At 37.7% G+C, this 12,995-nt stretch overlaps 1 protein-coding gene across 3 annotated transcripts in view; it reads left to right on the top strand.

The window, feature by feature from the left end:
* The window catches only part of zdhhc20.L (zinc finger, DHHC-type containing 2 L homeolog), a 32,682-nt gene that overhangs the window by 13,285 nt on the left and 6,402 nt on the right, over nt 1-12,995 (top strand). For 2 of the 3 annotated variants that reach the window (XM_018244993.2, NM_001091514.1), the window contains 4 exon segments: nt 883-952; nt 2,613-2,645; nt 3,286-3,406; nt 11,345-11,477. In XM_018244993.2, the coding sequence (XP_018100482.1) occupies nt 883-952; nt 2,613-2,645; nt 3,286-3,406; nt 11,345-11,477 (357 nt within the window). 3 annotated transcript variants of the gene reach the window in all.

Consider the following 12,995-nt stretch of genomic DNA (forward strand, 5'->3'; position numbering starts at 1 on the left):
AATGCTGCTTTCAACTGCAATTGTTTTTACAAATAGCTTTAAAAGCAGTGACTTTTTAATAAATGTATATTGCTAATTGCTTAGAAAAATACTGCTTCTTCACCCTTCTTTTTAATACAAATGTATGAGGCACTCATTCATTTTTATTTATTAGGCTGCCATTAAGGGAATACCCATCTCGGGTAAACATTCAGATAATGAGGCAACCACTGACCGTAAAGCATTGTATCTGACTTTTAATGCTATTAAAGGGGTGGCTCACCTATACTTTTAGTATGTTCTAGAATGGCTAATTCTAAGCAACTTTTTAATTGGTCTTCATTATTTATTTTTAGTAGTCTTTTTATTATTTGTCTTCTTCTTCTGATTCTTTCCAGCTTTCAAATGGGGGTCGCTAAACCCATCTAATTAAACAAATGCTCTGTAAGGCTACACATTTATTGTTATTGCTACTTTTTATTATTCCTCTTACCATTCAGGCCTCTCCTATTCATATTCCAGTCTCTTGTTTAAATCAATGCATGGTTGCTAGGGTAATTTGGACACTAGCAACTAGAAATCTGAAATTGCAAACTAGAAAGATGCTGACTAAAAAGTCAAAGAACTCAAAAACTACAAACAATAAAAAATGAAACCAACTGCAAATTGTCTCAGAATTTCCTTCTCTACATTATACTAAAAGTCACTTTAAAGGTGAACCTTTAATTTTCTATATTATTGGGGGCTAGGCACCTTTTCATTGTTTGCAAATTATATAAGATGGTACTTGGAGAGTGGAAATACTTCACATTGACCTTATGAGAACAAAAATAAATGCACAGCATATTGTATTACACCTTTCATAGATTTCATTAGGTTTTTTTTCTTAATTTTTCTCTGTAGCTATCCGCTATTGTGACAGATGCCAGCTAATAAAGCCAGACAGATGTCACCATTGCTCCACCTGTGATGTGTAAGCCTTTTGCTCATTATTTGCAGTTTTAGTTGGTGTAATATGTTGTACCCTGAGACTATCTATCCACAAGTCTACTTCTCAGAGCATGGAAGCCCCTCAGACAGCTCTTTGAGGCTCCAAAACTTAGCAGGCTCAGAGGTTGTCATGTGCATGTGATCAGGTAGGGGAGGGGTGGCCATATTTAGTACAGTTCTGTATACAGCAAGTCAGTTCTAGGAATAAATTACCATTTGAACTCTAATAGGCGGTGCTCAAATCTGGATACTCCGTTGTCCAGGAGATCTGTAAACCATGTAGAAATAGAAAAAAATTAAATGGCACCCGCTATTTTCAAAATTTAGTGGAGATCTCAATAAAACTGAAATAATAGTACATTTGCTGGTTGTGGGTGCCATTTGATTTTCTTCTATTCTACACGGTTCTGGATACAGCTTAATTTGGAGGAGGGGGCATTAATATTTATGGGAAAAAATCATTACAGGTAATTTCCCTTTAAGTTCCTCTTTTCAGCTATCAGATGGGGGTCACTGACCCCAGCAGCCAAAAAACAATTGCTCTGCGGGGGTACAATTTAATTATTACTTTTGATTAATTCTCTTTTTACTCAGGCCCTCTCCTATTCATCTTTCAGTCTCTCATTTACACCACTTCTGGTTGCTGTGTTCTACAGATCCCTAGCAACTAGATAGCTGCTGAAACTCCAAACTGGGAGAGAGCTGCTGAACAAAAAGCTTATTGATTAAAAAAAAAACATAAAAATGAAGACTTGTTGTAAATTGTCTCAAAATATTACTTTTGATGTTTCACTTTTTTTTTTAATTTAAAGATAAAACTATCCCATAAACTCTGCTTAGAAGTAAGATACAGTATGTGTTCCCTTTTTAGGGGAAAGTGGGATAACATTTAGCATTGTTCAGACCTTTCGGCTCATAATATGGGATTGTTTTAGCTGGTGCCACTCGGGGAGAAGAATTACGTCTATTGCACGAAAACAGAAAGACCTCTTTATTAATAAACCATCTGCTAGCAAAACAAAAAGAAACCATGTTTAGTGACTTCATTAGCCACAACAAATTAAATATGTCCATGCACTTAATAATGTGTAGGGGTATCCTTAATTTTATGCTGTAGGAAATGCTAGAAAATGGAAAAAGAAGTGATATATTGTCCTGTATCACAGTGCTTATGTGCAGTTCGAGAAACGGAAATAAAAACATTTAAAGATTATCTCCACCATAATGATAGAAAATGTGATTCTAATCTATTTAATTTAAAAAGGTAATCGCAGCTGAAAGCCGTGCCCGTTTCTGTTCTCTGGTTCTTACGCCTGTACAAGTTGGTTTTTATCCAGCTGACTTTTTTACTACATTGTTTCAGAAGTCAGAACCAGCAGTGCTGAGAATATAAACAGATAGATGGTGCTTTCAGCAGCGATTACAACTATAAATTAAATGTAACACCACTGGAATACATGTAAATTATCTACATTGCAAAGTTGTTTGGAATTGTATTTTCTTTTCATTCATGTTTTCGGGTGGCCATCCATGTGACATAAGTCTGCTCTGCTGTGGGTGAGGTACAAGGGAAAATAACTGTAATTTTGTTTGGGGAAATGTGAGTTTACTTCATTAATGTATCGCTGCTTCTATTCATACAGATGTGTACTTAAGATGGATCATCATTGCCCATGGTAGGTGTTATTAATGTGCACAATTGTGCACATCATTTGCATTAAAAATACATGCCTAATATCCTCTATCTTCTATGCCTAATATTCTTCTATTATAAGTTCTTCTTTATATTCTTTATCTTATTTCCACAAGCAGATAGATAGATGACAGATAGATAGATCTGGAGCAAACTTTGTACAGGTATGAGATCTATTATCCAGAATGCTCTGGACCTGGGCTTTACTGGAAAAGGGATTTTCTGTTATTCTTCATACTTTGTCTGCTAAAAATCATTTAAACATTAAATAGACCCAATAGATTCCAATAAGGATTAATTGTATCTCGGGGTGAAGTACAAGGTATTGTTTTATTATTTCAGAGAAAAAAGGAAATCATTTTTAAAAATTTGAATTATTTGATTATTATGAAAAATTCAGAGCTTTCTGGATAATGGTTTTCTGGATATCGGATCCCATACCTGTAACTTTTATTAATAAAGTAATAATCCCTTTAATGTAGTGTAATATGCTTGGATAACTCTTCCCTCTTTCAATGAGTGCTGCTGCATATTTTCAATATATCTATATATTATATGCTAGCTATTTACAAAATAAAACCCTGCCAATTAACAGTCAGTAAATACAGTTCTTTATCTTGCAGGGTGAATAATTGTGTGGGATTTTCCAATTACAAATTCTTCTTGCTGTTTCTGGTGTATTCCTTGCTGTACTGCTTATTTATTGCTGCTACAGTGCTCCAGTATTTCATAAAGTTCTGGACGGTAAGCGATCTGGATATAAATATATATTTATTTATTTATTGATATATATATATATTTTACATTCATTGTGTTCCTCTCATTTCATTGTGTCAAGTTGTGTGTAGACCAACAGTGTTCATGGTGCTGATGTGATGTTTTTCTCTGTGCATGCATCACATTGTTTGTCTGTTGAATTAACTTTTAGTATGATGTAAAGAGTGATATTCTGAGACAATTTGCATTTGGTTTTCATTTTTTATTATTTGTGATTTTGAGTTTTTTAATGTTTTATTTAGCCGCTCTCCAGTTTGTAATTTCAGCAATCTGGTTGCTAGGATCCCAATAACCCTACCAAGCATGCACTGTTTGAATAAGAATATAAATAGGAGAGGCCTGAATGGAAAGATGATTAATAAGTAGCATGACCAATACATTTGTAGCCCTACAGAGCATTTGTTTTTACATGGGATCACTGACCCCCATTGGAAAGAGTCAGAAGAAGAAGAAAGCAAAAAATTTACCTCTAATAAATGAATAATGAAGACATTTGAAAAGTTGCTTAGAATTGACTATTCTACAGGCAACATCTGTATTCAGACAGATTTGTTTTACATGCTGTATGTGGGGGGAGAAGCCTTTAAAAATAAAAACTGGGTAAATAGATTGTATGTGCAAAATAAAAAATATTTATCATATAATTACAAAAATTTAATGTATAAAGGCTAGAATGACTGGATGTGTAACACAATAGCCAGAACACTACTTCCTGCTGTTCAGCTCTCTTGGTTTCCACTGATTGGTTACCAGGCAGTAACCAATCAGTGACTTGATGGGGGGCACATGGGTCATAACTGTTGCTTTTGAATGTGAGCTGAATGCTGAGGATCAATTGCAAACTTGCTGAACAGTAATGTCCCATGTGGCCACCCTTAAAGGAAAAGTATACCCCCAAAATGAATATTTAAGCAACAGATAGTTTACATCATATTAAGTGGCATATTAAAGAATCTTACCAAACTGGTAAGTAAATCTTGCCCTTTTACATCTCTTGACTTGCGCCACCATTTCGTGATGGTCTGTGTGCTGCCTCAGAGATCACCTGACCAGAAATACTACAACTGTAACAGGAAGAAGTGTGGAAGCAAAAGACACAACTCTGTCTGTTAATTGGTTCATGTGACCTAACAAGTATGGTTTGTTGGTATGTTTGTGTGCACTGTGAATTGTATGATCCCAGGGCGCTGCCCTTATTTTTTAAAATAGCAAAATGGCACATTCTACTAGAAAAGTATATTATTATGAAAATTGTTTATTTACATGAAGCAGGGTTTTTACATATGAGCTGTTTAATGTGATATATTTTTATAGAGATCTACATTGTTTGGGAGGTATAGTTTTTCCTTTAAAGGAGCCGACTAACTCCGATTTAGAGAGCTGAAAAGCAGGAAGTTTTTATTTGTACATTGAACTGTTCCTTTAAAACCATTTAACTCTCCTGTAACCCCGACAAAGAAATGTTGGCCACTTCATTTGCAAACTGTCCCTTTGGTTGATCATCTCGGCCTATACATGACCAGTATAATTCATCTCTTAAACCAGAACTAAAGCCTTAAATCAATATGGCTAGGAATGCTGTATTATATACTGAACTTACTTCAACAGCACAGGGGCTCAGCAACCCTATAACAGTAATGATCCTAGTTGTCCACAGGAGCTCACCATCTTGGATCTTGTTAGGCTCATCTTTTGGCTGTCACTGCACATGCTCAGTATAATCTGTATATTTTCTGTATGGACCGCACCTCTCTCCCAACAGCTAAATTATATCTGCCCCTGTGCACGAAACCAATTTCATATACAAAAAGAACAAAAATGGCAGCACCAAGGGTGTCAAAAAAACTTGTATTATGACATGGTATGTAAAAACCATGACATACCATGTCAATACAAGACCGTGTGTGTGTGTGTGTGTGTGTGTGTGTGTGTGTGTGTGTGTGTGTATATATATATATATATATATATATATATATATATATATATATATATATATATATATACATACATATATACACACACATTTCTTTCTATATACTGTATATTATAAATTGGCCCCTAAGTTCAGGTAAGTGACAGCAGAGAATGTGCAGTGAATCAGCAGAAAGATGGCTGGGCACAGGGTGCAGATCTTCACTGCTAAAGGGCTCTAGTACTCCTTTAAAGAAGAACTGAAGCCTAACTAAAGAAGTAGCTAGAAATGTTTTACATTATGTTGTACCAGCCCAAGGCAACCACAGCCATTTAGCAGTAAAGATCTGTGTCTCCAAAGATGCCCCAGTAGTTCCCCATCTTCTTTTCTGCTGATTCACTGCACATACTCTGTGCTGCTGTCACTTACTGAGCTTAGGGACCCACTCACAATATACAGTACACATAGAATAGAAATGTCACAATATAAGGCTGATTAGTAATTAATACAGATAATTACTACATGGCAGCACAGAAACCAGTGCAATTAGCATCAGAATTTAATAATCAGCCCTGTAGCATCATCTTATATTACAGACAAACCTCATTTTCTGCTTGATAATTAGTGACGACCCCTAAGCTGAGCTTCTCAACAGCTGCTCAGCGCCCACTGAGCATGTGAGTGTCACAGACACTTTCCAAGATGGTGACCCCCTGTGACAAGTTTGAAGTCCTGGATCATTGCTGCTATTGACAAGCTGAAACTTTAGGCTGCTGAAATAAGTGCAGTATATAAAATGTGGCATTTTTACCCATATTAATATTTAGGGTATAGTTCTCCTTTAAGGGACAACCAGTTGCAAAGTGGACATGGCCATACTAATGTCACAGTAAAGTCAAATATTGTGGCCCCCCATAGATGCCTTGTGCATGTTGAAGCTAGCATAATTTTATGAGGTCTTTTCCTTGTGCTACTAGGGTTCCAATAGTTCCAGCTTTCTTTGGTAACCTCTCCAACACATAGTACTCTACCACATAGTGATATAAATATAATCTTCGTTAAGTGCAAAGATAAATATTCATATTAATCAGCCCATATATCACCAATCATGTACAGTAAATATCTCTTATGCTCTCCTGTCTCCTTACTATCATTGTGTGCTGAATGTATTTTGGTGTCTAATGAATTGTCTTTGTTTGCGTAAAGCTTTGCCGCAGCAAATCTGAAGAGAGTTGTCCACAGGTAAAATAACCCATAAAGCCACATATTCATTCCATCTTAACTGGGGATATGCCGCCTGCTAGTGCCTAGCTGTCAACAACAGGACCTGATATCACCTGGGCATTCAAGTCCTGCTTTGTTTGATTAATCTTAAGCACAAGAATTTGAATGATGTTTTTCCTCTGAGGAAATCAGTTAGATATGTGTAGAAAAGATCCATATGTAGTGACTGCTTCCATGTCATTGCTACAGCTTCATTTCTAGTTACACAAGCAGGGCTGGATTTTCCATAGTTATTCGCTACCTTTTCTTTCCTTCCTAAAGACTTTTATTCAGTGGGTTACACTCAATACTGTGGGTTTTTTTTTTTTTTAGGTTAATACACTAGACTTTTTGATCGCAGTTTGTAAAACTATTGTCAAGAACTGATGCCAATTAATTTCCATTATACTGCAGGAAAATAATGCTGCCCTTGGCATATAGGAGCCTTCACAAACACAAATCACCAGCCCATCTCAATTGCCTTTAATATTTTTGAGCCAGCAGCCAAACGGGCTTTGGGGAGGTGGGAAAGTATTTGTGACGCAGGAGTGTTGCACCTGTGGCCCTTCAGTTATTTTCATTGGCAAGGCCCCCCCCAACAGCCTTTAGCTGTTGAAAAGTTCTAGATGTTGTACATTGCCAACACATGAACAGCAGTTGGTAGTACAGGTATGGGATCTGTTATCTGGAAACCTGTTGTCCAGAAAGCTCCAAATTACAAAAATGCCATCTCCCACAGACTCCAAAGTTTTCTCTGTAATAATAAAACGGTAGCTTGTACGTGATCCAAACTAAGATATAATTAATCCTTATTGGAAGCAAAACCAGCCTATTGGGTTTATTTAATGTTTACGTGATTTTCTGGTAGACTTAAGTTATGGAGATACAAATTATGGAAAGACTCTAAATCTGGAAAATCCAAGGTCCCGAGCATTCTGGATAAAAGATCTTATACCTGTTCTACTGTTTTACTAGAGTTACTGTCACCATCTTGCTCTACCTACCTACCTAGGACCCTTTGTATTACTACTTATTTGGACTGCCTACAGACAGATCCTATGTGCCATAGGCAGGGTGATTTCTTGGTTTCAAGGAAAGCAGGTCCTATCAGTTCCCCTCCTGCATTTTGCTGTGGTTTTCCCTGAAAAGAACATTGGGACTGAAACACCTTGTGTACCATTCCCTAATATTGACTGTGCTGATTTGACATCCTCCATGGTCCTGACCCTTTATATATTTTCACTGCCTCTTCCTGTTCCAACATACTTTTAGAAAGAAAGCAACGGAGTAACGTTCCCATGGAACACATATGTACTGTACATCTAGTGAGAACTAAGGAGCTCCGCTTTTCATGAGCAGGAAACTGATCACAGAATCACAGAAATGTCACATAACCAATGCAACTAGTATTCGGCACTTGCAAGTTCCAAAGGAAAAATCACTGTATAAAGCAAATATTCTAACAACACCTCTAAATAATGCAGCTCACACAATGGGTACGAGAGCATGTGGCATTTAGCCCATTAGTCATTTTTATCTTGATGGGAAAATCCAGCCCTGAATGTTACCTGCTTCCAATTTAGTCATTACCCTATAAGACTCCCCATTTCTCCCCATTCTGCTATATCTATGTGCTAGCATGTTTTCTATTGTAGTCTTTCTTTCCACGCTTTAGTTTTAAATATGCGCTATTTTCGTAAATCTGAGAAGTCTGTAGTCATATTTTAGTAGGGATGCACCGAATCTAGGATTCGGACATAATTCGACCTGTTTCAACAGGATTCGGATTCGGCCGAATCCTTCTGTCCGGCCAAACCTGAATCTGAATCCTAATTTGCATATGCAAATTAGGGCGGGAGGGAAATCGCGTGACTTTTTGTCACAAAACAAGGCAGTAAAAATTTTTTCCCCCTTCCGAACACTAATTTTGTATATGCAAATTAGAATTCGGGTTCGCTATTGAGCCGAATCGTTTTATTTTATGATGGATTCAGGGGTTCGGCTGAATCCAAAATAGTGGATTCGGTGCATCCCTTTTTTTTAGTAGATTTGCTGTCCTATAGTAAGTGTGAAGTCGTGTTTTGGTAACTATGGGAAAAATTCCCTAACCGGCGAAAATTCACCAGCGCCGGCTTTGCAGCCATCGCAATACTTCTCCAGGCATAAATTCGATAGGAAAACGATAATTCACTGTAGTGCGAAGTTGCGTCCAGGGCACCGAACGCTGGTGAATTTTCGATAGCGCTACTTCGCCGATCAAAGCGAAGATGCGCTAGCGTTGCCTAATTTGTATACGGCGGGAAATTATAAAGTTTAATGGACATATATGTTGCAGCAAGTACATTACATTTTACAAGTCCAGACAATAGAGTTGTTATAATGTCCTACACATGAGCCCACTGTATAGTTTATGTTCCATGTGTTAGAAAATGGAGGGGGTTAACCAGGTTACCCAAAAAAAATGAGTAAAGAATGGAGAAACAATTGCTTGTAAAGTATGCCCATGATCTAATTCTTTCTTTTGGGCCCTTGGCACCAGACTCCGCCACTGATCACATGGCTGAAGGATATTCGTGGGTCTAAAGCAGGCTTTGTTTGCAGGGGACTACAGACTTGCAAGTAATTCTGGTGGGGTGTGAAACTCAAGTGCTGCAATTAATATTTTGTCAGTGGTGGGAATCTTTAAGAGCAAGTGTTAAGTGACATGCATTTATGTTCCATAAAGAACTATAGAGCTTTTCAGCTGCTTTTATCTACCAATCTAATAATCTTCATCATCATCATCATGGGAATAAATGGTGGATAACAAATAAGGGTTACAGAGTACAATAGGGTTAGAGGGCCCTACAAATTAGAGTTTACAAAATAAAGGTTAGGATACAATTGAGACATTAGGATTTTAGAAAAATGTTGTGATTTTTGATACAGCAATGATTGATTAAGTAAGGTACATTGAATAAGCGTCACTGGGATTCTAATAGTGATACATAAACTTGCTTACGTTTTTCAGAATATTACAGGTCTGGAAAAGCTGGTTGATGTACAAGGCTGATGCACCTCCCATAGGCCTCCGTTGTTTTTACCAGACTTTACTGACTTAATCCTGGTGATCATTTGCTATTAATTGCAAAGTGCTTATTGCAGCTATGCGGTTTCTCATAAGAACATTTACTCATGTAGCGCCTTGAAAGTTTCTGTAGGAAAATCGGAGTGACCGTGCATTATATTGTGTATGCCGGGAAATATGAGCAGTAAATGCTTTCCGAATAGCTTCCGTTCCTTTGTTTACTTTGATTGTTACCAGTGCACCAGCTTGGAGCCTGCAAAATACAGTCTCTAAATGTCTGGCATCTCCAGTGTACAAGCGTTTGCATTTCAAATTAATCGGCTACTCTTATAGCAGAATTTCAGGCCATAGCCCAAACCTGCATTCATAGGGAACATGGACCTGACCATGTCTGGACTTTGGGTCTTATAAATGTACCTTTCCCTTATTTTTCATTTAATTTATAAATATAATTTACAGTTTTGCAAGTAGAGCAAGACACATGTTAACTGGTCAAAATATAGAATGGGAATTCCCAGACTAGATCTTGGATGCGGCAAGACCATGTGCAACCTGTTGACTTCTGGTGGCTGTAACAGAATGAAGGTCAAGCCCCAGTGGGGTGAGCTATTGCTGCTCTTGGTTGGATACTTGTAGATTCGTGGATTTTCTATCCATATTTCTGGCGAACTCTAACTAAAGAGGCGTCAGCCCTTTCGAGCAAGCAGTTAGATGTTGGGAGAGCTGGAAGTTGTAGATCCCAGTCAGAATGCATAGATCAGCAACCATTCTGGGTTCTAATCCACCATATCTCAAATTTAAATCTAAATCTAATTTAAGGTTTTTGTTTTTTTTTACTAAACCTCGAATTTATCTGGTCGTGCTTTTTGGGGCAAAAAACTAAATTATTTTTTTATTGGGATTTTTTAAGATTTTATACCCTCATGCTACGAAAAGCCTGAATCTGAAAATCTGCCATCTTAGACCTGTCAAGGTCCTATACAAGTCAGTGGGAGAGGCGCCTATCTCAATTTGAAGTTATCGTGGTTTGTGCTTGGCTTAGCCTGATAATCCGAAAAATTCTGGGTTTTCAGTCAAAAACACGAAAAAGTCTTGTGATTCTGGGAAGAAAGTCTGAAAAAATCGGACAATTCAGGTTTTCGCTCAATTTCATCAGGTTTTTCCCTGATCCGGCTTATTCCAGTTGTTTAATTAATAAATAAGGTTGGTTCATACATGGGAGTTTTATTGTGGTTTTTTAATTAATATTATGAAATAAATTAGGATTTTAGTAAATAACCACCTAAATATCTGTCTAGTTGGTACAAATAGGTTGATTTACCCGTCACTGAAGCAAAAGTAAACATTTTAATAACAGGAAAGTCTTCGATAATATGTCCTGCAGAGCCTGATCATTTTTCTCTGTGAAACAAGCTGCTATATTTCTAACGATGGGCCAGATTCCATTCCATGAGAAAATCTTATTTCATGGTTCATCACTTGGAAACGTATGGGCCAGGTTTAATTTGAGGAAAAAGGTTTTCCTAATTAATTTCCAGTTTTTCTCGTTCAGTTGCAAAACCTGGAATTCAATTAGGAGACAGGCTTTTCCCATCAGGTTGTTCTGGCCTATTATGTGATCTGTGCAAAACCCTCATGAGGTCTTTCATTATTCTCTTCCTAGAATGAGCTTCCTGACACTCGTGCAAAGTTCCATGTCCTTTTCCTGTTCTTTGTGGCTGCCATGTTCTTTATCAGTATATTGTCACTCTTCAGCTATCACTGTTGGCTTGTCGGAAAAAACAGATCCACTATCGGTAAGTGCAAACTTGAGTTTTTTGATACCCCTCAACACTCCCTTTTTAATAAGAGTGACTATGGAAACTGTCTCTAGCCCCAGTTTTTTAGGTTTTTTTTCCAATGTTGCCCTTAAAGGGATACTGTCATGGGAAAACATGTTTTTTTCAAAACGCATCAGTTAATAGTGCTACTCCAGCAGAATTCTGCACTGAAATCCATCTTTCAAAAGAGCAAACCGATTTTTTTATATTCAATTTTGAAATCTGACATGGGGCTAAACATATTGTCAGTTTCGCAGCTGCCCCCAGTCATGTGACTTGTGTGCTGATAAACTTCAGTCACTCTTTACTGCTGTACTGCAAGTTGGAGTAATATCATCCCCCCTCCCCCCTCCCCTCAGCAGCCTAACAACAGAACAATTGAAAGGTAACAAGATACCAGCTCCCTAACACAAGATAACAGCTGCCTGGTAGATCTAAAAACACTCAACAGTAAAAGCCAAGTACCACTGAGACTGATTCAGTTACATTAAGTAGGAGAAATAACAGCCTGCCAGAAAGCAGTTCCATCCTAAAGTGCAGGCACAAGTCACATGACTGGGGCAGCTGGGAAACTGACAATATGTCTAGCCCCATGTCAGATTTCAAAATTATATATAAAAATCTGTTTGCTCTTTTGAGAATTGGATTTCAGTGCAGAAGTCTGCTGGAGTAGCATATTAACTGAAGCGTTTTGGGAAAAAAACATGTTTTCCCATGACCGTATCCCTTTAAAGGAGAAGGAAAGGTTAAAACTAAGTAAGCCTTATCAGAAAGGTCCATCTAAATATACCAGTAAACCCCCAAAGAAGTGCTGCTCTGAGTCCCCTGTCAAAAGAAACACTGCATTCCTTTCCTTCTATTGTGTACACATGGGCTTCTGTATAAGACTTCCTGCCTTCAGCTTAAACCTCATTGCCCTGGGCAAGAGCATGCTCAATTTGCTCCTCTTCCACACCCCCTCCCTTCTCTACTGTAATCTGAGCCCAGAGCAGGGAGAGACTCAGGCAGGAAGTGATGTCACACCATGTTAATACTGCAGCTCCTATCCTCAACAAACAGAGAGTTTCTAGAGCTTTTTACTCAGGTATGGTAAAACATTCTACAGAATAAATATAGCATTCTAGCTTGTGCTATTGCAGCTAATCTATTGGCAATAAAACACCTCTGTAGCTTTCCTTCTCCTTTAAAGAGGAAAAAGGTAAATACCGGTACAACCAATAAGTGAGTCCACAGACTGCCCTAAATGGTAATGTTTTGTAAGTTTACCTATTTGGGTGGCACTGTGGAGGACTTCATATAGCATTTGTATCATTTCTTTCATTTCTTAAATTAGGGATGCACAAAATCCTCTGTTTTGGGATTTGCCCAAATCGCAAACTGAATCCAAAACCTCATTGGCATGTGCAAATCGGGGTATAGAATGGACAAAAAGAATTGTGTGTGACAAAGTCACATGACTTAAAGGGTTTAGATTCGGATTGGCCTGGCTCTTGG

Source organism: Xenopus laevis, chromosome 2L, assembly GCF_017654675.1.
Source record: "Xenopus laevis strain J_2021 chromosome 2L, Xenopus_laevis_v10.1, whole genome shotgun sequence".
NCBI lineage: Eukaryota > Metazoa > Chordata > Amphibia > Anura > Pipidae > Xenopus > Xenopus laevis.